The 27,572-nt window shown below is 54.4% G+C and overlaps 2 protein-coding genes across 15 annotated transcripts; one reads left to right on the forward strand and one right to left on the reverse strand.

Annotated features, from left to right (window-relative positions):
• The first annotated feature begins 40 nt into the window (after nt 1-40).
• On the forward strand, nt 41-8,148 carry LGI4 (leucine rich repeat LGI family member 4). 2 transcript variants are annotated; one of them, XM_036832878.1, is made up of 9 exons: nt 41-579; nt 1,005-1,076; nt 1,326-1,397; nt 2,767-2,838; nt 2,951-3,022; nt 3,256-3,425; nt 5,580-5,744; nt 5,827-6,332; nt 7,178-8,148. In XM_036832878.1, the coding sequence occupies exons 1-9, from the start codon at nt 410-412 to the stop codon at nt 7,490-7,492; spliced, it is 1,614 nt and encodes a 537-aa protein (XP_036688773.1). In that variant the 5' UTR covers nt 41-409; the 3' UTR covers nt 7,493-8,148. The 2 variants fall into 2 exon arrangements, with proteins under 2 accessions (XP_036688773.1, XP_036688774.1); XM_036832879.1 differs by lacking the exons at nt 1,326-1,397; nt 2,767-2,838 and having other exon boundaries at nt 62-579; nt 7,178-8,132.
• Nucleotides 8,149-9,033: 885 nt separating this feature from the next.
• FXYD3 (FXYD domain containing ion transport regulator 3) lies at nt 9,034-14,539 on the reverse strand. 13 transcript variants are annotated; one of them, XM_036833046.1, is made up of 8 exons: nt 14,359-14,500; nt 11,775-11,838; nt 10,626-10,658; nt 10,495-10,518; nt 9,874-9,948; nt 9,757-9,793; nt 9,394-9,431; nt 9,067-9,230 (listed from the first exon to the last, which is right to left on the reverse strand). In XM_036833046.1, exons 2-8 carry the CDS (start codon nt 11,812-11,814, stop codon nt 9,211-9,213), a joined length of 267 nt encoding a protein of 88 aa, XP_036688941.1. In that variant the 5' UTR covers nt 11,815-11,838; nt 14,359-14,500; the 3' UTR covers nt 9,067-9,210. The 13 variants fall into 13 exon arrangements, 12 of the variants coding, with proteins under 12 accessions (XP_036688947.1, XP_036688939.1, XP_036688940.1 ...); XM_036833047.1 differs by lacking the exon at nt 14,359-14,500 and adding an exon at nt 14,174-14,340; XR_005017399.1 differs by having other exon boundaries at nt 9,130-9,230; nt 9,701-9,793; nt 14,359-14,504.
• Between the last annotated feature and the right edge of the window lie 13,033 nt (nt 14,540-27,572).

A 27,572-nucleotide genomic window follows, 5' to 3' on the forward strand; every position in this document is an offset into this window, starting at 1 on the left:
GAGACACACACACACACACACACTCAGACACACACAGAAAGAGAGGCCAACAGACAGAAGGAGCCAGACAGAAAGAGAAAAAGAGAAACAGAGACAGAGAGACAATTCAGATAGAAATAGAGAGACAGAGATAGAGAGTGGGAAGCAGACTAACTCACAGAGTCAGAAGTATAAAAAGAGAGAGAGACAGAAAGACAGGGAAAGAGAAATAAACAGAAAATTAGACACCAAAGAGATACAGGAAGAAAAACAGACTGAGGAGAGACCCAGAAAGAGGAGAGAGAAGCCAGGGCAGAGCGTGCCAGCTGGCGGCATGGAGGGTCACCTGGCGTGGGAGATGTAGTGGCCGCGACCTGGGCCAAGCTGGGTGGGCAGAGAGAAGCCGGTGCCTTGGCGGAGGTCAGGGGGCATGGGAGGGGCAGGAATCCTGCTGCTGCTGCTGGCTGGGGTGGGCATGGGGGAGGCCTGGAGACCCCCAAAGGGAAAGTGTCCTCTGGGTTGCTCCTGCTCCAAAGACAGTGCCCTGTGTGAGGGCTCCCCGGACCTGCCCGAGAGCTTCGCCCCGACCCTGCTGTCGCTGTGAGTGTCAGGCCCTCTGGAAGCCTGAGGCTGGGGATGGGAGTCCTGGGACCCCAGGGGCTGGCTCCCCAAGGAAACAGGGACCCATCAGGATCTTGGGAGGGGGCAGCAAAGGATGTCGGGAGGCCTGAAAGGGGGCTGCTGGGATTTGGAAAGGAGCGCGAGGGAAATTCCAAGGGCAGGGGCAGCATTGGGGCCTGGGAGGAGGGAGAGCCGTGGGGTGGGCTGAGCGCTGCCAGGATCCTTGCCAAGCGAGGAGGGCAAATGCCTGTCTCCCCTGGGATGTAGGGGAATTACACACACCCAGGGTCAGGTGGCATGCCAGGGTCCCCTCCGCCCCACCCCCGGACACAGGAGACAGCTCTGGGATGGGACTGGCACACTGGAGCGGTTTTCTCCTCGCCCACCATTGCCCACATCCCCAGCTCACTCGTTAGGACTGGAGTCACCCAGCTGAAGGCCGGCAGCTTCCTGAGAGTACCGTCACTGCACCTGCTGTGAGTGGGGCCCGGCTTAGCGACGACCACCTGAGGGAGGGGGTGTCCGTGCACATGCGCGTGGAGGCTTGGACACACATACGTGTGTGTGCGTGTCCGTGAAAGCATCCGTGTCACGCACATACTCACGTTGCATGCGTGTGTGTGTGTGACCGTGCCCACGTGGGCTGGGGTTGGGAGGGGGCAAGGTTAACGTGTCAGGTAGGGAGCAGCAACCCTGGAAAAATTTCTTTCTAACTTCCTTGCCAGCCTCTTCACATCCAACTCCTTCTCCGTGATCGAGGACGATGCGTTTGCGGGCCTGTCCCACCTGCAGTACCTGTGAGTGAGGCCAGGAGATGGGAGCCCGGGAGAGGAAGGAGGAGCCCCTCTGTGTCTCCTAGAGTGGGGGAGATAGGGGCTTGTTGCCCTGGGGAGGAAGTGTCTGGACAAGGGACCATCCTGGAGGGGGCAAGAGGCCGGGCCTCTTGAATGGGGTTGGGGCTCCTGCTCAACTGCCCTCTCTGTTTCAAGATTCACAAAAGGCCTGGATGACCCATGACTGTTTCGGGTCCTACCTGACTTTCGGGAGCCCAGGGAGGTTACAAGAGGCCAGAGATAAGGAAGTGTTTCAAATTAAGAGGAAACTATTCTGAGTTAGATGGTGATGGTGGTGATTGTGGTACTGATGGTAACGGTGGTGATGACAGTATGACTATGCCAGCATTAGTGCTGGTGCTGGTGGTGATGGTAATGGTGGTGGTGGTGATTCTGCAGCAGCTACTCACAGGGAAGTGGTGGCATTATTGAGGGTGGTGGAGTGGGGATGATTTTGATAAAAATGGTGGACCCAACGGTGATGGTGCTATTGGTGGTACGGATGATGAAGTTTGAAGGGTTGGTGTTAGTGATAATTATCAGTATTCTGGGCACTGGTAATTATTGTACTGGTATTGGTGTTGGTGTTGGTGATGGTTTTGGGTAGGATGTTGGTGTTGGTGTAATGGCAATGTTGTTGGTATGGGGTTTGGTGGTGATGGCGGAGATGTTCGTATGTATGGAAATTGTGGCAGTAGTGGTGCTGATGGGTGATGATGTGAGTGCTGGGGATGAAGGTGATGTTTCTGGTGTTGGCAGTGCTGGTGCTAGTGCTGAAGCTTGTGATAATGGTGGCAATGGTTTTGGTATTGATCACAAAGGCTGTGTTCTTGGTGATGCTTATCAGTGTTGCTGGTGTGGTAATGATGGTGTTGGTGTTGGTGTTGGTCTTGATGATGGGAATGGGTGGTGATGGTATTGGTGACAGTGGTGACATGGTATATTGTTGGTGATGACGGCAGTTATTGGTACTGGGGTTGATGACGATGGTAGAGGCACTGGGCATAATGGATGATGGAGGAGGTATGGGTGGTAATATTGGTGCTAGTGCTGGTGTTGGTGATCATGGCAGCAGTGGTGGTGATGGTGGTGGCAGTGTTCACGGTGAGGCTGGCAATGACCCTAGGGTCAGGTTCTTGGGTCCTGAAACTGTAGGCTGGGACCTTGGTGAGGAGAGGTTCCTGGGAGGTTTTCCCTGGGATTATGCAAGGTGTTGGGGGAGAATTCGGCACATTCCAGTGGCCTATGGCTTCCATGGGGTGAGTTCCCCAAGCACTGCAGGGCCACGGCAGGGAACCAAGGGCCGCCCCCTGACCCCACCTTCCCTCCACAGCTTTATCGAAGACAATGAGATTGGCTCCATCTCTAAGAACGCTCTCAGAGGACTCCGCTCACTCACACACCTGTGCGTGCCTCCATCGCCCCAGCCCGCCCTGACAGGCACCCCACACCCATCACCCAGGCACGCAGCGTATCCTGGGAGCTGCTGATGGTTTCTCCTTCTCTCCCTCCACCAGAAGCCTGGCCAATAACCATCTCGAGACCCTCCCCAGATTCCTGTTCCGAGGCCTGGAGACCCTGACTCACGTGTGAGGCTCAAGGGGGCTGGGAAGGTGGGGGGATTTGGGAATGTTTGGGTGGGGGAAGGGGACATCTGTGCCCACTCTTGGTTGGCACAAATGAGTATGACTGCGATGGTTCCTACATATTTTCCACACCACTTGGGGGCCCTATCCTGAAACCTTGCCTGGGGACGGGTGGGGAACGTGGCCCCCAGGGAATGGAATCCGGGTCGCAGCCCCTCCCCGGCCTCTTGCCCCAGGGACCTCCGCGGGAACCCGTTCCAGTGTGACTGCCGTGTCCTCTGGCTGCTGCAGTGGATACCCACCGTGAACGCCAGCGTGGGGACTGGGGCCTGTGCCAGCCCCACCGCCCTGGCCCACATGCAGCTCCACCACCTCGACCCCAAGACGTTCAAGTGCAGAGCCATAGGTGGGGGCTTTCCCGGTGGGGTGGGAGGGACAGCAGGTGTTCCCGGAAGAAGGTGGGAGATTGGGGAACGGCTGCCAGGGCTGAGGGGCTCACCTCCCTCCCTGCTCTGCCATTTCCTGGCTGTGAGTCTTCTGAGCAAGTAGCATCACCTCCCTGAGCCTCAGTTTTCTTATCTGTAAATAGGGGTAATAAACAGTGACATAGGGCTGCTGTGAGACTTCAGTGATGTACTTGGTGCAGGGCCTGGGAGGGGAGGCCCCCATAAATGTTCATCCTTGTCGTTGTTGTTATTGATATAAAATCGACCATTTAAAAAATACTTCCTATGATCATTTTGCTTTTCCACAAATATATTGTGGTACCTTTATGGGTACTGGGCAAAGCAGAGAGCACAGCAGTGATGAAGCCAGTCCTGGGTCTTGCCCTCACAGAGCCCACAGCCAGAGGCAAGCAGAGAGGGATGGCCCAGAATGATCAGGGCTGGGATGGGGGCAGCACAGAGGGGTCAGGGCCGGGATGGAGGGAAACCATGGAGCTACGGGAGCCCAGAGCCAGACCGGGGGCCAGGCACAGCTGGAGAGTCAGGAAGGAGTGGACATTTGAGTTCAAACCTGAAGACCATTACTAACATCATCATCATCAAAGCGTTAAGACATGTTTTTGGTCTTTGGGATTCACAGAACAAGGGAATTTAACTTAGTCACTCTTCATTCCATTATTCAACAAACAGTCACCGAGGTCCACTCGGTGCCCATCCCTGTGAGAGGCGATGGGCACACTGTGGTGACCAAGGGCCTTGGCCTTGGCCTCATGGGGTCACAGTCCTGGGGGTGGGGAGACAGACATTAAATAAAACATTGCACCAATAAGTGTATGGTACACATTGTGATAAACACAGGGGGTGATGAGAGAGTTTAGGGGGTGGTCCTGCCTTACCTGGGGCATTGGAGAAGGCTTCTCTGAAGAGGTAGCACTAGATGTGGACGTAGCTAAGTGGAGTACAGAGGAAGGGCCCAGCATGCACAGTGACCCCCAAGGCAGCACAGAGCTTGTCCTGAATGAGGATCAAAGGGAGGCACGTCTGGTTTGCGGGAGTGAGGAAGGGAAGGACACAGATGAGGTGGAAGGTGCAGGCGCCTCACTCTGCAGGACTTTGAAAGCCACAGAGAACAGGGGGGACTTTAATCAGAGGGCTGTGGGAAGCCATGGAGGGTTTTGAGCAGGGAGTGACATGATTTGATGGCCGTTTTTAAAAGATCCCCTTTGGATGGGTATGCTTAGGGGTTTGGTTCATTGCTTCAACCCTGGTCCCTAGAAGTAGGGCCTGGCATGTAGAGTGAAGTATTGTAAACTGGAGTCCACCACCCAGCTCCACCGCCACCACACTGGGCAATCTGGGTGCGTCATTACCAAAAATGCTAAGTTGCTGTAACAAAGAGGCTGTAAATACCATGAATTAAAGAAAACAGAAGGGTCTGAGGTGAGCAGTCCAGGCGGGTGGGGCAGCCCCTGGGTGTTATCCTGCTTTCCACGGCTGAAACCGAGCTGTGGCCCCGTCCATATGCCAGTTCACAAGGAGAAGGGGAAAGGGCCGAGTCCAGGATGAGCCATCTTCCTGCAAGCAAGGCGAGCACTACAGCCATCACTCTGCTCTTGTTCCATTGGGAACCTGGTCTGGTCATGGCCACACCGGACCTCAAGGCCGGGGGGCAGCGTAGGGGGAGTGCTGGGCTAATGTGTCCTCTGGCTGGGCAGCTGTGTGCCCAGCTGCTATCCTACCTCCTGGAAGATGGGAAGGATGGATTTGGCTGGACAGCTGGCTGCCTGAGCCTCTTAGCCTCAGTTTCCTCATCTATAAAGTGGATGTAATAACAGAACATAACCCATAGGGATCTTGTGAAATTAAATGAATGAATAAATATGCTACTTCTAAGCAGCTATTTGATGATGCCACGCAGTTTAGAAAATAGAGTACCACCATGTTGTTGCAAGTTAATACATCTATAGGTAAAAAGATTCCACTGTATGTCCCTATGAGGTCAACACCGTGGTGGTCCTCATCCCAGAGGTGTGCAAGCCGGGGCTCAGTGATGAGGACCCGTGGGGTGCCCCTGGCCTGCCTGACTCTCCCCTCCCCGCTGCTCCCCCTCCCAGAGCTGTCCTGGTTCCAGACGGTCGGCGAGTCGGCGCTGGGCGTAGAGGCGTTCTCCTACCAAGGGGAGCCCCACGTCGTCCTGGCACAGCCCTTTGCCGGCCGCTGCCTGATCCTGACCTGGGACTACAGCCTGCAGCGCTTCCGGCAGGAGGAAGAGCTGTCTGGTAAGCCCACTCCCATCCTCCCGCCTGCCAGGTAGCCTGCCCAGCTCGCCTGACAGGCGCCCTGCTCCCCGACTCCCCACAGCGCCCTCGGTGGTGTCCTGCAAGCCGCTGGTGCTGGGCCCGCGCCTCTTTGTGCTGGCCGCCCGCCTGTGGGGAGGCTCGCAGCTGTGGGCGCGGCCCGGCCCCGACCTGCGCCTGGCCCCGCTGCAGGCCCTGGCTCCACGGCGGCTGCTGCGGCCCAATGATGCCGAGCTCCTGTGGCTGGACGGGCAGCCCTGCTTCGTGGTGGCCGACGCCTCCAAGGCGGGCAGCACCACGCTGCTGTGCCGCGACGGGCCCGGCTTCTACCCGCGCCAGAGCCTGCACGCCTGGCACCGGGACACGGATGCCGAGGCCCTCGAGCTGGATGGCCGGCCCCATCTGCTGCTAGCCTCCGCCTCACAGCGGCCCGTGCTCTTCCACTGGTTTGGGGGCCGCTTCGAGAGGCGCACGGACATCCCCGAGGCCGAGGACGTCTATGCCACACGCCACTTCCAGGCCAGCGGAGATGTGTTCCTGTGCCTGACACGCTACATCGGGGACTCCATGGTGAGGCTGAGCCCAGTCCCGTGGGGCAGCACAGGCCGGGCCTGACCTGCAGCAGCGGACTCCCACTCAGGGCTGGCCTTTCAGCACTGACCCCACCCTGCGCACTGACCTCTGAACTCTGACCCGCCTCACGGGCTGACCTTCCTAATGTGCCGATCTTTGAGCTCTGACCCCACCCCAACACTGACTCCAAGACTGTGACCCCTCGAGGCTGGCTGACCCTAAACCCCTCCCCATCCCCCAACACTGACAATGGCCCCAAGATTCTACCGCCAAACTCCGACACACCCCAGCACCTACATTTAATCACAACCATCACACCCTGAAGCCCCAGGGCTGACGGCCCACCCCCTCCAGCACTCTCTCTCTGGGGTGAGGTACAGCCAGGGGGAGGGCTCTGAGCCTAAAAGGCACTGATCTGACGCAGGTGTTCACAGGGTGTCTGCATGGGGAGCAGACTGTGGGCACAGGGACAGGGGCAGGGAGACCAGGAAGACCAGGAAGGAGGCTGTGTGATGGTCCAGGAGGGACCATCTGTGGCTGGGCTGGAGTGCGGCCAGAATAAATGAGAGACATAAATACCACCGTAGGTGAAACTGACAGATTCCAGGGCTGACTGATTCTATGTGGGGTGTGAGGGAGAGAGAAGGGCTCAGAATGACTCCAAGTCGGTGGCCTGAACAGCTGGGTGGTGACATTTATGAAGATAAGAAAGCTGTGGGAGTTTGGGGACCTACAGGCCTCTGTTCCCAAGCTATTCCAAGTCCTCCAAAGCCTAGAGGACCACTGACGGGCAGGCCTGGCCCTCTTGGACCCCAGCCCTAATGAGCGGCCACCCTCCGCAGGTCATGCGCTGGGATGGTTCCATGTTTCGCCTGCTGCAGCAGCTTCCCTCTCGCGGTGCCCACGTCTTCCAGCCACTGCTCATCGCCAGGGACCAGCTGGCTATCCTGGGCAGCGACTTCGCCTTCAGCCAGGTCTTCCGCCTTGAGCCTGACAGGGGGCTCCTGGAGCCACTGCAGGAGCTGGGGCCCCCAGCCTTGGTGGCCCCCCGTGCCTTTGCCCATATCACCATGGCCGGCAGACGCTTCCTCTTCGCTGCTTGCTTCAAGGGCCCCACACAGATCTACCAGCATCACGAGTTAGACCTCAGTGCCTGAGACTGGAAGGGACCCTGGACATGGCTGGCAGAGGGTTGGCATGGGGAGTCCTGGGCCTCTGGATGCCCCATTGCCTGGACTCCTGGCCCTACTCAGAGGTGACTGCTGGTCCTGTGAGATACTGACCACAGGCCAAGTTCAAGGCAAGAGCTGCTCCTCCAGTCTTAAGCAACATCTTGGCTGGGGGCAGATGACCCCTCCCCCTCCAAGGATGACTTGGGGGCTCAGGCTGGGGCACCGCCGCACAGAGCCAGTACAGAAATCATGGGGGGGGGGTAATGTGCAGCGCTCCATGAGGTCTGGAAGCGCCCCCCTCAACCCACTCTCACCCCTCCTATTCCCTGTAAAAGTACTACGGAGAGGATAGCTTTCCTTTTCCTTCTAAACTCAATCCAGCCAATCGCTTTTAGTGCCCGCCTCCATGACGTCATCAGTAGCTGGGCAGTTTTCCCTGCCGGGCTTGCTAACTTCCTCTGCTGCTTGTGCGCATGCCTGCTGCCGAGGCGGAAGCCCAGTGTGTCTTCCCTGTTGCGCTTGCGCAGGGAATAGGCGGGAAATTGAGAATTGTTGCCCAGAGTCCGAGGTACCCGTCCTCGGTCGGTGAAAGGGACGAGGACAGAAAGTGTATGAGCTCAATAAACGCGCTGTGCACCCGCCTTACCGGTTGTTGTGGGGTCACTGGGAGAGGGTGTCTGCTGTGGCATGGGGTGGGGTGAGGGAGGAGGATTGGTGTCCCAGGAACGGTATTATGGAGCTGGGGGAGGTGTCCCAGGGTACATTTTGGCTGCCCTTGTTGAGCTTTCAGGAGGTTTCTAAGGAGTGTGGGCTCATGCTTATGGGGGGCCTCGTGGGATGTCCAAGGGATTTAAGGGCATTATTAGGGGACAGGTCACGGGCTTATTGTTGGTCTCATGTCTTATGTATTGTAGGAGATACTTCGGGGTGTTTTGAAGGATTTTAGGCATTTTTATGGCTCTTGGGGACATTTTGGAAGTCTTATTGGGTATTGGAGACTGTCTCAAGGGAGTTTAGGGCTTGTTGGAAGTTCTCACACCATGTGGCCATTATATGTTATTAGGAGTATCATGGGGAATGATTTAAAGGTCTTACAGGACCATTTGAGTGTTAGGAAGGGTCTTTTATAATAAAATGGGGTCTGAGGTGAGTCGGAGGGTCACTATTATAATCATAAGCTATCTGGGTACTCCTGTTGTGACAGGATGATCCCACATCCTAGTTTTCCTGGGATGGTCCCACTGTCCACCTGAGTGTCCCAGCATTCCATCTGGCTAGAGCTCCCTTTCACTCTCAAAATGTCCCCCATGTGGCTACTACAGCATTTTAAATGGCAGATGTGGCTCCCATGGCCACGGAGGCAGAGGTCAGGCCCCATGCCGTCCACCAGGTCATGAAGAAGCAGGCCTGTGGGCTTGTCCCAGTGGAGAGATTCAGCTGCCAGCTTCCATGCTGGCCCCCATGCACATCCACCTTCTCCTGGCCCCCCAAAACCCCAAAGCACACATAGGGAGTTTCGAGGCTGCTTGGGCATGAGGCAAGATCATTTTAGAGTGAAAATTGAACAAAGACCCCCTCCAGTGAGAGATGAGATGGAGCCCTGGCCAGGGGGTCTGAGAATTCCATCCTGGAGTTCAGGCTCCTGTGCAGAGCCAGGACTTGGGGAAAGAGTGGCCCTCGGTGCTCTTTCAGCTGATCCATCCTCAACAGTTATGGGCAGAGCCTGGGAGAGGTGACAGGGTCAGCTTGTGAGAGTGGATCAGGTTATTTCTCCCCAGGGGGCATACACACACACACACACACACACACACACACACACACACACACACACACACACACACCTCATACCCTGTGTCCCAGTCAGCCCCATTCTGTCCCTGTCTTACCTGAAGTGATGAGAGGTGGGGCATCCCCTGGATGGTGGCTAGGAAAAGAAAAGTGGTGAGATCTCCGTTCGCCCCCGTTTATCCTCGCCCTCAAGGCTAGAGGATCCTCAGCTTGCCCCGACGTAGCTTCCTAGCTGTTTTCCCACAGAGTTGTACCATCCCAGGGACCAAAGCATTTCGTGATTGGAGGCCCTCTGAGGATTCATGGCTCTGAAGAATAAACCTGGAAAATCTCAGTAGCAGGAATTCTCCAGGGCAAGACCCAGAGACCTGGCCTTTTTTTTTTTTGCGAGATTTAGCTCTTTACCCCTGAAAGGTGTCTGTCCAGTATGAGGCAGGCACACTGCCTGGAACCCATCTTACCGGGGCTTCCGGCTGAACTTGCATTTGCATTTCCCACCTGTTAGGAGAGAGGGCGATGTCAGGGGAGGACACCCACCGCCCTGCGCTGCCCGCTCCCCCGCCAGCTCCTGCACTCACTCATGAGGACGATGATGCCGATGGCGCACAGAACCGCTGCGACGATGAGCCCGCCGACACGGAGGCTGAACCAGTCTAGGAGAAACCCAGAGGGGGCCCTCGGTGCCAGCCCGTGCCCGCCTCATCCAAGCCCCCAACCGCCTGACGATATGCGTTAGGCACCCCTGATGTGGGATGCAGCAGTGGAGAGAACAGACGGCCCTCCAGCCCCCGCGCTCACTTTCCAGTCTCTACACAGCAAGCGACAGAGATCTAACGTGGGGTTAGGTAGAGAGAAGCGGTCTGAAGACAAATAAGCAGGGCCGGGGGACGGAGGGTCAGAAGACAGCTCTTTTAGGGACAGTGGCCAGGGAGGACCCTGCTGAAGGGGCATATTTGAGCAGAGGCCTGAGGAGGGGAGGGAGGGAGCATGGGGCTACGTGGAAGAAAACATGGGGGTGGTTCCAAGGACCAGGCGGGCATGTCTTGTTCTCTTAATCCACTGTGTTTACTGTTCAATGCCCCAATCCTCGCCCCCGGGTCACCCCCATCAGACCCTCACCCAACCCTGTGTGGGACCGTTGGCACGAAATCGGTCTGAGGGGTGAGTGGGGCTGCAAAGGGAGGGGCACAGGCTCTCACCATAGTAGAAAGGACTGTTTTTATCTGCAAGGAAAGAAAAATAGGACATGAATCCAGGATAAGAGTGGGGATGCAGGGGTCCTGGGGGAGACTTTGGGGGCGGGACTGGTGGAAGAGTCGGTCTGACTCACCTTCCGGGTCGTTGGCATCCAAGGCAGGCAGGCCTGGCGGGGAGAAGCAGGGTAGGAGAGAGATGGGGGTGCTGGCCTCGGCAAAGCTGGGGACAGGGCCATTGGAGCTCCAGGCCTCAGCGTAGGGTCCCCTGATGGACAGTTCCCCACCTCCCACGGACACAGGGGTCCAACCCCAAACTAGCTCCTCTGCACGTTCCACCTTGGAAATGAGGGTTTCCCCCGACTCAGCCCCACACCTGAAATAGGTTTTCACCTGGGTGGCTTTGGGCCACCTAGCCAGCCTTTGGCCTGATGTTTCCAGACACCTGGCTAATCCGCACCCCTTGCAGAAACGAACGATGGTCTTGTCAAGATGACAAGTGGCTTCAGCTCCCAGGCATTCTCAGCCCTCATCTCCTGGTTCTGCCACGCGCACATCCCACCCATCCCTCACCATTCCCCTTAAAGTGACTTACTAATTATAAACTTAGTACGCTTTATTTAAAAATGCAACTTTACATCACTACCCTGAATGGAATGGCAGTCTTGCCCAATCTAATGGATAAAAACAGATACAATGAAAGCAAAGGACTAGGATTGAATTCTGGCTAGAAGCAGTGGGCTGCCTTAGCTCTGGGCCTAAGCTCTGTTCTTTCTTTGTTAAAGGGAGGTTCACATTTTTAAATTATATTTAAAGCACAAACACATGGTGCTTACTCTGTCCCAGGCACTCTTCTAAGTGCTTTGCAAATAGTAACTCGTTTAATCCTCACAGTGACTCTATAAGTAGGTGCTACTATTGTCCAGATGGGGAAACTGAGGCACAAGGGGCTTGGTAACTTGCCACATAACCTCGAAACTTTTACCTCTCGTAATCAAGTGTTAAGAAGTGTTAAAGACACAGTAGCCCAGGGCTGAGACTTCTTGATATCATCAAGGAGACATCAAGGCCATGCATGATGAGCTGTGTGAACCTCTGCTGTAAGAGGTCCTCCTTTATATGTTCCTTGAAATCACCAGTGTGGCACTTCCCACCTTCCAGGAGATGCTGTCCTGAGACTCACCACCCCACAGGGGAGGCAGAAAGCACGAGAGAGCCACACGCAAGCGTGGTCAGCATGCAGCTGAGGGGGTCAGGGGAAAGGCAGTCCAGGAACGGGCACTCACCTGCCAGGAGGACGAGCAGGCTCAGGGCCACCTCTTGCATGTCGGAGAGCTGGCCTGGAGGGATCTAGGGGGAAGGTCCAGCTTTAGCAGGGCCACCGGGATGCCTCTGGTTCCCAATCCCCTGCTACTGTGCTCCTTATCCAGGGTACACAGCTCACCCCAGGGCAGAAAGCCTGGCCTTGAAACTCGCTGGGCTGAGAGATAAGGAAGAAGGAGCCGGAAAGTGCAGTGGGGGCTGGGTGAGAACGCAGACCTGAAGGGGGAGCAGCAATAATAACTCGCTGGACGTGGACTTGAGGCTTTAAGTGAATTGCCCTGGCAACCAAATGAGGAAGGTGCCGCCCGCTGTTATTCCCATCTTACAGATGTGGAAACTGAGGCTCCAGAGGTGAAAGTGGGTGCTCAAGGTCACCTTGCCTGGAAGTGGGATTTAAACCAGACCTGGCTCTGCGGAGGCTGTTCCTAACTCAGGACTCTCTCAGGGCCTTGGGGTGTTGTGGGAAATGGGGTGTTGGGAGCCAGGTGGCAGGAGGCCCGGTTCCTGGGAGTGTCTCCCATAGACAGCTTGGAGCCTGCCCGCCCTGCCCAGACTTCGCAGAACTTGGGCTGGGCCAGGGCTGGGGACTGAGCTGGCTCCTCTTGTTGCTCTGGGCAGGATGTGGGGAGGAGAGAACTCAGAGAGGATGGGGGGAGGGGGGAGGGGGGAGGGAGAGGGCAGCCCCAGCCTCATCTTCCGCCCCACACTCCTCTCACCCCACCGTCCTGCTTCTGCCCGACCCCAGTTCTTGGTCCTGCCTCTACCCCTACCAAGCTCCTCTGGCAGCAAACACTTCCTCTTTCCCCAGGTAGGCCTGCCCAGCACGAAGAACACTCTGACGCCCCCTTCCTGGCCCAGTATCAGTCCCCCTGTGTGTCCCCCTGTCCCCTCCCCCGCCCCTGCCCCACTGCCACAGCATACATTGTCCCAATCTTGATAGCAAGAGCTCACACTTAGATCCACCTTGTGCTGGGCACCGCCAAATGACCTTGCTGGGTTTTCTCTCATGTAATCCCCCAAGAATCCCGGAGGCCATTGGTTATAGGCCCCATTTCACAGACAGCAAAACACACACCCTCCCTAAACCTGGTAAAAAGCCCATTGACATTCCCTGCTCTGTCTCCTGCCCACAGCTGGAGAGCACATCCCGTCTCTCTCTCTCTCTGGCCTCCATGTAACCCCCTCCCTGAATTTCTTTCCTGGGAACCTTCTTAGCTTCCCAGTTCATCCCATATACCAGACTCACAGTTTTAATTTGAGCATTCATTTCTTTGAGCATTCAGGCAGGAAAAGGGCCTGTAGCTTTGGGGAACATTACTAAGGCGTTTAAGACCGCCCCCCAAATTTGGGGTGGTGCGGGGAGAGTTGGAGTGTGTATGTGGGCAGGACAGCCTAGTGGTTCCCGGCACAGGTCTGTAGAAGGACCACCTGTAGTCTAAAGCGAACACGTGAGCGTTTGTCACCCCACGATCACACTAATACTAGTAATAAGAGCAGGTGCTGATTGAATGTTTACCCCACACCAGGCTCTGTTCTCAGCTCTTTGCGCTTGTTCACGCATATAATCTTCGCAGCTTGATGAAGTTGGCACTATGATTAGCCCACGTCGCTGTCGCAACCCTGTCACCCCTGCGAATTCAGCTTAATGCTCTGTACTGTCACCCGGGACTCAGAGTCTCAGCGCTTCAGCCTCTTTCCATGGGAGACTCCAAGCCTCCCTGGCCGGTGAGGGCTCCGTACACTCCCATACACCCCCTCCCCAGGCATCTCCCAGCATCCCCAGCACAAGGGGCACTGATGGGTGGTCTCAGCCGTACCCCAGCCCCTGCACGACATTTCCACCCTACTGTCCCATGGTGTGGGCTGCTGGGAGCTGGCCTCCGGGCATCTGCCCCTCCTGCCCTGTTCAGGCTGTTATTGGAAGAGGCCCCCGGGCAGCTCCAGAACTGACTGCCTTCGGTGTGAAGCCTTGGAGAGAAAGCCTGCAGACGGAGGCTGCGCCCACCCTTCTCTGCTCTGTCCTGGCCCCAGAGATCCCAGTGCTGGTGTGAGGACTTTCCGCCATCCACCACCTACTATCGCTCTATTTCTCCATGATGGTGGCCAGGACCTTCAGGCCTGAGCAAAACGACTCCCTCGTGTCCCTGAAGTCTCCGCGCCACCTCCCCATTTTAGAGCTTCCCCAGGAAGCCACCAGCCCCCTCCCCGAGAGGTCTCCAGGACCCACATATTCCCAATGTGCGGACGCCCTGAGTCTACCTAGTCATCCACCCGATCCAGATACTTCTGTTCTACTCAGAAACCCCGATCCACCCAGACCCCCCAGTCCAACAGACACCCCAATCCCATCTGTGGGCCTTACCTTCACCCCAGCTGGCTCACCAAGCCTCCTGTGCGGAGAATGATGGGGAGGGGGGGCTTTCTCTAATCTGCTCCCCCAGCAAAGGACCTTGAAGGGGGAAGGTTCTAGGGGTCTTTAGCAGAGAGCAGTGGAGGGAGGGGCAGAGCCAAGAAGGGGTTGGAAGGAGGGGGGCCCCAGCCCCTCACCTGCGTGCTCCACAGGCCGCGCGGAGGTTCAGGTTCCGGGAGAGAGCCGGGCTGCTTAGCCTGAGTCCTGCCTTTATCCGCAGCCTCCACGCCCTAAGCAAACCTGGGCAGGTAGAGAACTAGTCTGACTCCCTAAAGCTCAGGGGCTCTCTCACCTCACACCTGCTCTTAAAGAGACAGTTCCAACCCCCAACCACTAGTGGCAGGGAGCTCCCTGGGGTCTCTAGGGTCACAGCAGCCTTAGGCGAGGCAGAAGGAGAATGCGATGAGGGCTGGAACTCTGCCCCGCACATCGAGGGAGGTGGCTTTCTGCAGTCTCCTGCCCCTCAGAAAAGGACCTGGAAGGAGGAGGGGTTCAGGTCTTTAACGGCAGAGCTTCTGCCTGGCGGGATGGTGGGGGGAAGGCCATGCTTTGGTTGTAATAACCTAATCTCTTTTACTTAGATTGTGTGTTGTCCTTGGAGGGGGGATGGGTGGCCATTGCGGGAGATCTAAAGTCCTCCTCCGGGCCACTTGTTGCTGTTGACACAGTTTGAGGGTCAGCAGAAGATGCTGATAGGACCAAGGTCATGAGGTGGGGACGGGATGCACGGGGGGGAGGGGGGTAAGTGGGGATTGAGCTGTTGGGCCGTAGACCATGACCTCTCCCCCATCGTGCCCATCATGGCCTAGGGAGACTGGGACCTGGTTCCCAGCACCAGGCAGACCTTCCCAGCCTGGGTTCTTCCCAAGGGTGCTGGGAGCCAGATGTCTCCACAGTGGGTGTTGGGACGGGGGCTGTCTCTCACCCCGGATAAGGCCATTGCACTGTGCAAGGCTCCCTTCCCCTCCTTCCTCCCTCTCCTGCCCCTCCTCCTCATGGCATTCCTTCCAGCTGGGGTCTGTGCAGGCCCCCACTTGTTCCCCGTTGGGGTGCCCCCTCCCCCCAATTCCGCCTTTTTAGACAGAGGGACTTTTGTCTGGGGGCTGGATGGAGAACAAGGCGCCTTTGAGTGTCTGGCGGAGGATTGGGGTCACGGGGAGGGGCAGGGCCTTCCTAGGGTGGATCTGCACTGGCCACCAGCTGGACTCCAGGCGACCCCCAACACCATCGCGGGGGTGGGAGGGGGGCGCAGGAGCCAGGCCGGGGAGAGGGTACCATGGGGAGTGTGGAGGGCAGGACAGGGAGAGGGGCTTTTGAGGTCAAGGCTCTGCTGGGGGCAGGGAGAAAGGACCCCCCCCCCGCGACTTCTCAGCAGGGAGGGGGAAGGGTGGGGCAAGGAACGCCCGCCCAGCTACACGCTTTCTTTATGTGGGTCCCTTGGGCAATTTCTCAATCCCAGGCCCTCGACTAACACAGGGTCTCCCTACAACTCCCACCAAGGAGGGGCCAGTCCCTGCCAAGAGTGGGGCTCAGTCAGGGTGGGGCTCAGTCGAAGCAGGAGGTTCAGAGGGAGATAGAAACAGAGAAGGGGAGGCCTGGTGGGGGAGGATCCCAGTCCAGCTGAGGGGGTCTTTGTGTCCTGTCAGATAACATCTCTTGCCCAGACATTTCAAGATTGCGATGTTCCTTTTAAGACCCTTCTGGTGGTCTTGGGGATGGGGTGGTGTCTCCCTCTGCTGGGAAGTCCAGGAACTGCATGCATCCGAGACAGAAGGGGAGAGTGCTGGGTGGCTAGGAGGGATGCTTCCATCCTTCACCTGTGCCGGAGTCTGCACACTCAGATGCCAATGGGGCCAGGAAAGAATCATGAATGAGTGAAGCAGGACAGGCATGAGACTATAAGGTACGGTGGCAGCTGGGCAAACAGAACTATTGTCCTGTCTAAAGGGCAGCCACCGGGACTTCCCTGGTGGCGCAGTGGTTAAGAATCTGCCTGCCAATGCAGGGGACACGGGTTCGAGCCCTGGTCCAGGAAGATCTCACATGTCGCCGAGCAACTAAGCCCGTGTACCACAACTACCGAGCCTCAGCTCTAGAGCCCGTGAGCCGCAACTACTGAGCCCGCATGCCACAACTACTGAAGCCCATGCACCTAGAGCCCGTGCTCTGCAACAAGAGAAGCCACCACAATGAGAAGCCCACGCACCGCAATGAGGAGTACCCCCACTCGCCGCAACTAGAGGAAGCCCGCGCGCAGCAATGAAGACCCAATGCAGCCAAAAATAAAAATAAAATAAAATAAAATGTTTAAATGAATAAAGGGCAGCCACCAAAAACACTGGCTCAAGCTCATGTGGACAGACACAGAAGTGCCTCCCAGACATCTTGCTATGGGAAAAAAAGCAAGATGTAGAGACACATGCTACCATTTGTAAGGGGAAAAATAATGTATATTCATGTACTTATAAATGAATGAAGTATCTTTGGAGATTGGCACACATGGCTGCTTCTGAAGAGGAAGACCGAGAGGCTGGGAGATGGCTGGGAAGGGAGACTCACTTAAGCTCATGCACCCTCTTCTACCTTCTGAATTTTAAATCCTACAAGTGTACTACTTTGAAAAAAAGTTTAATTAAAAGAATTTCAAGGATAACCTCTACACAGTTCTAGCCAATTGCTTCTATACTTTCAAAAGATGTCAGGAACCTGAACCTTTATGTAGAGTTCCCAATATTAAAAGTTGGCTCAGGGAATACCCTGGTGGTCCAGTGGTTAGGACTCGGCACTTTTACTGCTGCGGCCGAGGTTCAATACCTGGTTGGGAACTAAGATCCCATAAGCCACGTGGTGCGGCCAAAAAACAAAAAAAGGCTCAGATTTTTAAAAAATTATGCAGGTCAGACAAAACAAATCTAAGGGCTGGTTTCAGCCTGGGGGGACCACCAATTAGAGCCTTCTGCAAACCTCATTCCCTGAAGTTTTAATCACATGGTCTTGCATTTGGATGTTTATAAGCCTATACCTAACCCAGGGTGGAACAGAATGTGCCCCATCCAAGCGGATGTTGGGCAGGGGCTGGGGCTTAGGGCAGGACTTGAGACTCCCGTGTGGATGGGTACAGGTGTGAACACTGAGACCCCGGGGAAGGTCTGCAGGGAGTGGCGTGCATGCAGCCGCTTGCATCCTATTGGGGGTTGAATCTCTTTTGGGATGAGTCTTCTAGGCCTGCTTGACTTCAGTCATATTCAACATGTGTCCAGTTATTTATATATGTATATGTGTTGTGTGTTTATGTTTATATACAAATATATGTGTTATATATTATCATATTATATAGATAATAAAGCCATTTGGAATATTTCTCCTTCGTTTTGCTTTTGAGATCATTTGGGGTTTTTTGTCTGTTTTTTGTTTTGGGGGTTTTTTTAATTAATTAACTTATTTATTTATTTATGGCTGCGTTGAGTCTTTGTTGCTGCACGCAGGCTTTCTCTAGTTGCAGCGAGCGGGGGCTACTCTTCGTTGCGGTGCACGGGCTTCTCATTGTGGTGGCTTCTCTTGTTGCGGAGCACGGGCTCTAGGCGCGCAGGCTTCAGTAGTTGTGGCTCACGGGCTCAGTAGTTGTGGCTTGCGGACTCTAGAACACAGCCTCAGTAGTTGTGGCGCATGGGCTTAGCTGCTCCGCAGCATGTGGGATCTTCCCGGACCAGGGCTCGAACCCGTGTCCCCTGCATTGGCAGGCAGATTCTTAATCACTGCGCCACCAGGGAAGCCTGAAATCATTTGCTGAAGCAGAGATTAGCTGTGATTTCTCAGTATCCTGGGAATTCTTGCGAAATGAGCAAAACCAAACCTACAGACAGTTTCTGAACATCACAAAGTTTTCAGGAATGCCGAATTCAAGTACAAAATCAAGGCTGTGGGGTGTTTTGTAGTCACCAATTCAAAGTTTTAGTAATTGGGGTTTTGCCATTTGCTTTTGCTAGTCAGGGCTCAGTCATTTTATTGCTCTTCTCTTGAGGCTGTATTTCTTCAGGATCCTGGCAAATTCATAGGCCCTAAATGGGCCAGCCTGGACTGTGGGAGCTGGAAGCACCCCGACCCATGAGAGGGGTCCTGGTGGGGCTGGGGCCTCACCTTCCCAGGTAGAGGCTGAGAGGCTGGGCTGGGGGGCTGGGAGGCTGGGAAGGCGTGATCACAGTGACGCTCCAAGCTCCTACTTCCTGGGCAAGACGGGGACAGAGATACCCCTGGGCAGACAAATGAGGCCTCCTGCGGCTCTGTGGGGCTGCTCCCTGTGGCCTCAGAATTCAGCACCTGTGGGAAAAAAGAGGGAGCTGGCAGGTCCTGTCTTGACACTTTGGGGGTGTGGCTGTGGGCATGTTGCTGTCTGCCTGGCTTCCAGGCGCCACATGAGGTGCCAGACAAGGCGACTTAAGGTTAACAGGCCCCTTGAGATCTGCACTCTGTGCTGCTCAATGTCATCACCCGCCAAGAGAAGTTGGAAAGGTTGATTTTTACGATGAAATCTCCTGATTTTTAAATGTTGGTAACTGACTTTTAATTTCCCTAACACTTTGTGTACCAAATGAAATGTGTCCAAGGTCGGATCTGGCCCTATGGCCACCTGTGTGAGTCTCTATCTTAGGGACTAGGCAAGCTCGGGGTGGGGCGGTGGGGAGGTTCAGGTACCACCATCCCCTGCCCCCGCGCTACCCCTCTTGCCCTCCAGGCATGTTTCTGCCTCAGGGCCTTTGCAACAGCTGTTCCCTCTGTCTGGGATTCTTCTCCCACATGTCAGTACATAATGTCTTATTCCCTTACCTTCTTCAAGCCCTGGCTGAAGACGTGGCCTTCCCTGATCACCCTATTTAAAATCACATCCACCCTCTCCCTTTCTATTCCCTTCTGACTTATCTATCTTCAAAGCATATTCCAGGAAACTCCTCTTTGCTTCTTTGATTATCTGCCTCCCCTGCTGGCATGTCAGGTCCTCCCCCAAATTTTCATCTGAATTATATATAGAACAACGCCTGGCAGTAATGGTGCTCCTGAAGTATTTCTTAAATAATAAGAGAAAGGAGCTCTTATGCCCCCCCTCACCATCACAGAGGCCTTGCCGGAGTGAAGTGGGGGTGCTAATGGGGACAGGTGGGCAAGGGGGACCACATTTGCTGACAGTCCTGGACCAGTTTCCTCATCACTGGGGATGGGGGCTTGGGCTAATGGCTAGGAGTCCTGAGTGTGAGTTGGAATTATAGGGAAGCAGGAGAGGGGATTGGGGGTTTGAGAGGGGAGCCCTGCAGCCTCCTCCCAGCCTGTCTCAGTCCCTGAGACAAGGATCTCAAACTGGCGGCCCCCGGGCCAACCCAACGATGGTACATGTTTGCTTGAGTTCAAAGAGTGTTGCAAAAATTCACTGTTGCCAACATTTAAACTCGGGATATTTCAACATAACAAGCTGCATGTTCAGCTTCTCGTGGAAGATCTGGCCTAACTGGGCCACATTCCCCTTTGGCATTAGTTGTTGGAGGGGCAGGTCTGTCTCCCCGGGGTGACCCAGGCCCCATCTTCCCCTGATAGGAAGCTTCAAGGGAGGGAGGGAAGCAGAGGGAGACCCACAGTTGCTCTGGCCCCAGGCCTGCTCCTGTCACCTCCCATTTGAGACCCACCCTCTGCCTATGTGGCCACCATTACAGCACAGACCGTGGACACACGCATCCTGGGGGACTCATCCCTGGGGGATGTATCATGGCGCGGTTCAGGCAGGAAAAATCCCCAGGACTGTCATCCCGAGTCTGCCTGAGGTCAGGGGAAAAGGCATGATTACAGAAAAACCTGGTGATATTTTGAGACTCCCTCCCGAAAAGTCTTTGGCAACTAGCATCAGAAAAGACCAAGCCTTGTAAAATGCCTGCACACAGAAGGGGCAGGAGAACACTTCTGAGATGCAAGAACTCAGAAAAAATTATGAACATAGGTAGAGACATAGAGAGGTAAAGCAAATGAGGCAAACTATTAAGAATTGGGGAATCTCCGTGAAGCGTATTTGGGTTCACTGTACTGTTTATGTAAGTTTTCTGTAGTTAAAAAAAAAACCAAAATAAAAGTTGGGGAGAATCAATAAAATTTTTTTAATTAACATTTACACAAAAATAATAAAACACAAGATCAAAAAACAACGGAGGAAAAATAAATTCAGAATTGGGTAACCTAAATGTTAAATCAACAGAATTTAATTGAACTTTGGATATCATGTATTTATGTATATACTATACAATAAATAAATATTATTTATCAGTAAATATATATATACATTTTTTCCCTTTTAGATAAAAGCCTGTGTTCTTCCCCCCCACACACAGTGTCTTCCTTTTCCTTCTCTCGGATCAGTCCCTGACCCCTTGGTGCCCACTCTGCCCCTCCCGCTAGCCGTGGGTGCCTTACCCACTCCTGGCTGCCCGGCCCTGGCCTGGTAGGGGCGCCCTGAGGCTCTGAGGCTGATGCTAGGGCTGGCAGTCTCCTGCTTGGCTGGAGAGGCAGGGAGATGAGTCTGCGGTTCTAAGAGCTTGGCTGGCAGCCGCTGCCATGCAGAGGCACTGACCAGGCAGCCCTCTGGCAGCCAGGGCCCCTGACATCTCAGTCTTCCCATCTCCCTTCCCCCTGCACCTTGGCATCCAAGAAGGCAGTGCTGAGAGCCAGCTGCACACCCCTGTACATCCCTGAGTCATTACCTGCTATTGCTAACTGCCTCTCTCTGTTGTCAACTAACAATCCTGCAGCGTGTGGGGCTGTGGGACTTACCACTTGCTACGCAGGCATTGTTCTCCCAGTGGAGGAAACTGTGGCACAGAGGAGCTCAGTCACCTCCCCACAAGACACACAGTTATTTAAGGGTCAAAGTTGGGATTCCAAGGCAGGTTGTCTGGCTCCACACCCTGTGAGCGTGTAGGACCAAGGGCCCTGCATAATTTTGTGGGTCCCAAGAACAGACAGCAGGTCAGAAGAGGGAATGAGACACCAGAGAATATTGCCAGAACCAACCACTCCTCCCCTGCCACTGCCCCCACCCTGGCCCAGCCTCCATGCTCTCCCTCCTGGACCATCACACAGCCTCCGCCCTGGTCTCCCTGCTCCCATCCCGCCCCTTACAGTCAGCTTCCCACACACAGCCAGAGGGAGCCTGTGAATCCCTGAGTCAGATCAGGGCCCTCCTCTGGCTGCATCTCACTCCTGGTAAAAGCCAAGGTCCTCACCATGACCCGCAACCTGTAAGTCACTCCCCTACCTGGTCCCCCATCACTTCTCCTCCCCATCACTCACTCACTTACTCAGCTGTAGACACACTGGCCTCCCCGCTGTTCCTCCAACCCACTAGGTGCCTTTCCAGCCCCAGGACCTTTGCACTTGCCGTTCCCTCTACCGAGCTCACTCTTCTCACAGATGTCACATGGGTCCCTCCCTCATCTTCTTTTTTCAGGGCTTTGCTCAAATACCACCTTCTTGATGAGGTTTTCCTTGGCTACTTGATTTAAAACCACATCTTCAAGGGCTTCCCTGGTGGCACAGTGGTTGGGAATCCGCCTGCCAATGCAGGGGACACGGGTTCAAGCCCTGGTCTGGGAGGATCCCACATGCTGCAGAGCAACTAAGCCCGTGAGCCACAACTACTGAGCCCGCACGCCTAGAGCCCATGCTCTGCAACAGGAGAGGCCACCGCAGTGAGAAGCCCGCACACCGCAACGGGGGGTGGCCCCCGCTTGCCGCAACTAGAGAGAAGCCTGCGTGCAGCAGCAAAGACCCAACGCGGCTAAGAATAAAATAAATAAAATTTAAAAAAAACAAAAAAAACACATCTTCAGTCTGGAAACCACTTCGCCCCACCCTGTTCTCTATTTTTTTCTGTAGCGCTAGCATATATCACCTCCTGACATGCTGTGTAATTATATGCTTATTGGTTATATTTATTCTCCCTCCCACGTCCCGAAATGTCAGCTCTGGGAGGGAGGGGCCTTCCTTGGCTGTTCAATGGAACACAGTCCTCTGTGTCCCCAGCACAAAGTCTGGCACATAGTAGGTGCTCAGGAAATATGTGTTGTGTGAATGAATGAAAACCATTCTTGAGAGTTACTATGTCCCAGGACCCATAACAGAAGAATCAGTTACCCCCCTCCCCTTTCCTTTAGTGGATCACACTTTAGAGGCACCCAAACCCACAAGTGGAGAGGGAAGGATCTCAGAGGCAGAAAACCTAGGTTCAAATCCTAGCTCCACCTCTTTCTCACTGAGTGACCTTGGGCTAGCAAATCTTCTTCCCCGGGCCTCAGTTTCCCCATCTATACAATGGGGATAAGAATAATACTCACCCGGTAGGGCTGCCCTTTGGATTCAATGGGGTTGTTGTGTGGGATGCTGACAGCATGACTAATTCTGAAAGCTGGTTCCCTTCCTGGAAGGGGGTAGGGTGGGAGGGGCACAGCTGTGTGTTTTCCAACAGCCAACAATGGAACTCTTGTAGGAGGAGCCCTCAGGCATGGAAAACACATCCACCCCTGTGGGTTTCAGACAAAAGTCTCAGGTCTCAGAAGGGATGTTTTCCAGCGCATTTACATTCTTTGAAGATTGTTGCAACAAGAAATACTGGTTTGGGAATAGGAGCCCACTGGAGTGGGCTCCCATTTTATCCTTCTCCCTACAATGAGCAGCTGTGAGGGTTGGAGGGATCTCTCCTACGTACAGCTCCTAAGGCTAGGACCAGATAGGCTTAAGACAATCCCTGGGCCACAGCAATTGGCTCAGTGGGGTCCAATCAAAGTGAAACACAGGAATTTTGGTTTAGTAGTTGAGGGAAGAAAAGATTTGGGTTTTGCTTCGGACAGTGGAGAAAGCACATTTGAGGCCTGGAAGTTGAAGTCATTTTGCCACCACCAGAAAAGCCTGCCTGAGGACAAAGCTAACACCATGGAGGACCACAGACCAAGAGAAATGCTGATAAATAGAGTCTGCACCCTGATCAAGTCATGCCAGCTCTCCCTCTGGAATTTTCAGTTATACACTCTAAAATTTTGACTTGAGTTAGTTTTAGTAAGTTTTCCTGTTATTTGTAAACAAAAACAACCAAACCGGTATACAGAAAAATTCTGTGGACCCAGAATTACTACACTTTCCCTAGTATATGTCACATGATTTAGTACTTAGTTTCAGCCAAATCATTTCTTTTAGCTTCAGTCAGCTCAAGCATCTCCAGGGGTCAACGAGTGCTTACCTTGGCCAGATCAATGCTCTCTCTCTCTCTGTAAACAAACCTGGGTCCCATTCACTTGGATAGACATCTTTGAAATGGACCTGTCCTCCCTCCCAACCTCCACCTTGAAAAAGAACAATGTGCTGGAGGAGCCACAAGACTTTGCAAAGACAGAAGCACAAATGCCTGGGAACTCAGCAGTCCTCCCATTGAAGGTGTGAGTGCCCAGAGGCCTGGCAGGTGCCTGCGGAGAGCGGGTGGCACCCAAAAATGCCCCTCAGGGTCTCACACTCCTGCCCAGACCCGCAGGAGGAGGGGGAGCAGGGCACAGCGTTGGTGGAAGACGCGCAGTGTCAGTAATGCCCACAGTGTTCCCCCGGTGGTACCTGCCCCCAAGGAGAGGCCACACTGGACGGGGGGCACGCCGTCAGTGCCGCTGAGCACAAAGCCTGTGTCACACTGGCAGCCCTCCTGTTGGGCAGATGTCGGGCAGGGTGGGCTCAGCGCAGGAGCTGGGACACGAGGAGCCGCAGAGCTTGTGGTGGCTGTGGGGAGGGCAGACCAGCTCTGGAGGAAGACAGATGAGAGTTGATAACTAGCCAAGCATTACTCTTCTGGAAAGTATCCAACCAGAAGAGGACCAAGGGAGCAGAGGGAGGGTTGAGGGGGCCAAGGGCAGGTCATAAGGGCAGGGGGAAGGTGGGGGTATCATCAGGAGGTAATGTAATAGTGATGATGACGCTGGTGATGGTACTGATGATGGTGTTGATCGTGGCGATGGAGAGGAGGATGGTGGTGGTAATGATGATGATGGAGGTGATCATGGTGATGGTGATGCTGGAGATGACGATAGTGATGAGGATGGTGTGAGATAACATTTCCTGAACACTTACTATCCACCGGGCTCTGCTCTATGCTTCCTCAGGGTATTATATTTTATACTTATTCATATTTTCTTCCTGAATTCACTGAAGAAAACTGAGTTAGCCAGAAACCATGCAAGGTCGTTATCATCCCATTGATGAAAAGAACTACCCATAATTGAGCAGATACCAGGAGCTTGCTTTTCATATAGCATCTTGTTTACACCTCACAGCAACCCCAGGAGACAGGGACTTTCATCACCCCCTTTCATAGATAAGGAAACTGAGACCAAGAGAGGTTAAGTGACTTGCCCAAGGTCATACGACTACTGAGTGTCAGAGCTGGGATTTGAAGGCTATTGGGTTCCACTGAGCCTGGACTCCCACTTAGCAAGAATCATCTGGGGAGAGCAGCGCCAACCCCATAGGAAGGACAGACTCCCACATTTGCCTGGCCTCCCGTCATTATGTTTTTTTAATTGGGGTATAGTTGCTTTACAGTGTTGTGTTAGTTTCTGCTGTATAGAGAAGCGAATCAGCGACATGTATACCTATATCCCCTCTTTTTTGGATTTCCTTCCCATTTAGGTCACCACAGAGCACTGAGTAGAGCTCCCTGTGCTGTACAGCAGTCTCCCCTCATTATTACATCCGCATCAGCCATTTGTCTGCCTGGCTCCGCTGGCATTTGGGTTTCTGAGCCCTGAAGAAGCAGCAAGAAACCACCTGGAGGGTATAGACACACATCAGGAAATGTAAAGACAGGTGAAGGGCAGCAGACAGGGGTCAGAAGGGTGGGCAAGTCAGTCCACGTGAGGGCCCAGGTGCTTAGCCAAAGGCTTGCACTTCCTCCTAAGGGCAGCAGGAATCAAAGCAGCATGCATCTTGCTGACTCTCTGAGTGACCTTGCCCAAGTTATGCAACCTCCCTGTGCCTCAGTTTCCTCATCCATAAAACAGAGGTAATAATAGCCCTTCCCTCGGCAGGTTGTGATGGGGACTGAATGAGCTAATGCATATGGTAAGAGTCACTTATGGCCACTGAATGCCCACGTGCTTCCCCGTCCCACCACCACCCTTGCAGGTGGGTGGGACCACGATGAGTTCTGGCCAAAGTGCTATGACTTCCAAGGTGAGGATAGAAGAGCAGGGGGTGCACGTGTTACCGGCGTGGCATCACGGGCTGGAAATGAACTTGAATCGTGTCCCGGACAATACTGCGGAATTTGTAGGAGAGAGACTAACCCTTGGTCATGTTTGGGAATGGAAATGTCAGGTTGGTTGGTTACTGCAGCGGAACCTAGACTATCCTGGCTGATTCGATGTCACTCAATGTCAGCTGTCATTTTTTTGTTGTTATTGTTGGCTGTGCCGCACCCCTTGCGGGATCTTAGTTCCCCAACCAGGGATTAAACCCATGCCCCCTGCATTGGGAACGTGGAGTCTTAACAACTGGACCGCCAGGGGAGTCCCCCAGCTATCATTTTTAATGAAGCATTTTAAAGAGGGAGAGTCCTCAAGGGGGCAGTTATCCAGCAGGGTGTGCAGTGACTTTACTTGGGTGGCACAGACTTAGGAGGATTTCCTGGAGGTGGTATTGGGCCAGCTGGTGAGAACAGGCTGAGAAGGACCCTCCCCTGGCAACACCCACTCACCACAGGCCACCAGGTGCCTCCAGGGCTGCACGGGGAGGCCTCGTCGCTGGCATTCCTGGGCATAGCTCCCCAGAACGGCACACAAGGTCTCCCGCGATCCTCCTGTGGCATAGAGGTCGTGGACGCAGTTCTCCAAGTGGATCCGAGGTTCCATGTCCTCACTGCAGGTCCCATAGGGCCTGTCCGGGCCCCAGCAATCTGCAGAAGGCCTGGAATAGGGCTGCCTTGTCAGGTCTGTGTCTTGCGGGAACAGAGGGTGGCAGGCCTGTGGCTGAGCCGTGGGCATCAGAGAGCCACGTGCTGTTGGAGCCACGGAAGCCAACATGAGTATCCGTGTGAACGTCCCCAGCCAGGCCACAGAGGTTGCCAGTGTAGTTCTCAGGCGCTGTCACCCAGAGAGCACGTGAAAGGCCACAGAGGGGCCAGGGGCCGCCTGACTGTGATGGCCGAGGACGTGGAGAAGGCCCGGAGAGTGCCCCCAGCCAGGGTCGGGACCCGTTCACCTGGAACACAGGCACCCAGGTTGTGTCAGGCAGACCTGCCCAGATACCAGTCCCTCTGGGGCCCCCCTGCTTCTGCCCCCCACCCCGTGATCCGCTCTCCACGCGGCATGCATTGAATCCTTTAAAATCACAAATCAGATCCTGTCCCTCCCTCGCTCCAAACCCTCCCATGGCTCCCTAGTACACTCAGATAAAATCTAAACTCCCACCTGTGGCCTGTGCCACCCTACAGAACTAGCCTCTGTCACTCCTCTGTCCTCATCTCCTCTCACTCACCCCCTTGTTCACCCTGCTCCAGCTACACACCAGGCACCATTCCAACCTCTGGACCTTTACGCTAGCTGTTCCCTCTGCCTGGTTACCCTTCCCTCCTGTGTCTACCTGACTCCCTCCCTCATCTCCTTCAGGTCTCTGCCCCAGTGCTTCCCTGCCCTCCTTCTTAAAGCGTAACACCCCAATGCATGCTCTTGTCTCCTTTCCTGCTTAATTTTTCTGCAGAACAACTGTATTACCTTCTGACATACTAGAAGTGTACTTATGTACTGGTTTATTATCTTTCTCCCAGGGGGTTTTGTCTATTTTTCAACAAAATAAACTAAGTCCCTGCCCTTGGAGGACTCTTATTCTGTCAAGAGGAAGACAGACAGGAAACAAAGAAGTGATCAATAGAAAAGATGATTTAAGGACTTCCCTGGTGGTTCAGTGGTTTAGAATCTGCCTTCCAATGCAGGGAACACAGGTTTGATCCCTGGTCAGGAAACTAAGATCCCACATGCCTCGGGGCAACAAAGCCCACGTGATGCAACTACTGAACTCATGCACTCTGGAGCCCAGGCACCACAGCTAGAGAGAAGCCCACACACCGCCACAAAGAGCCCACGCACCGCAGTGAAAGATCCCGCATGCCGCAACTAAAACCCGACGCAGCCAAAAATAAAATAAATAAGTATGTTTTTTTAAAAAAGAAAAGATGATTTAAGATACTGATACATTACTTTGAAGGAAAGAAAATGGGGGATTATAATAGAGAGAGACTGGGAGGGATGGCTCCTTTCATGGGGGTGGTCAGGGAGGGCTTCTCAGAGGA

Source organism: Balaenoptera musculus, chromosome 19, assembly GCF_009873245.2.
Source record: "Balaenoptera musculus isolate JJ_BM4_2016_0621 chromosome 19, mBalMus1.pri.v3, whole genome shotgun sequence".
Lineage (NCBI taxonomy): Eukaryota > Metazoa > Chordata > Mammalia > Artiodactyla > Balaenopteridae > Balaenoptera > Balaenoptera musculus.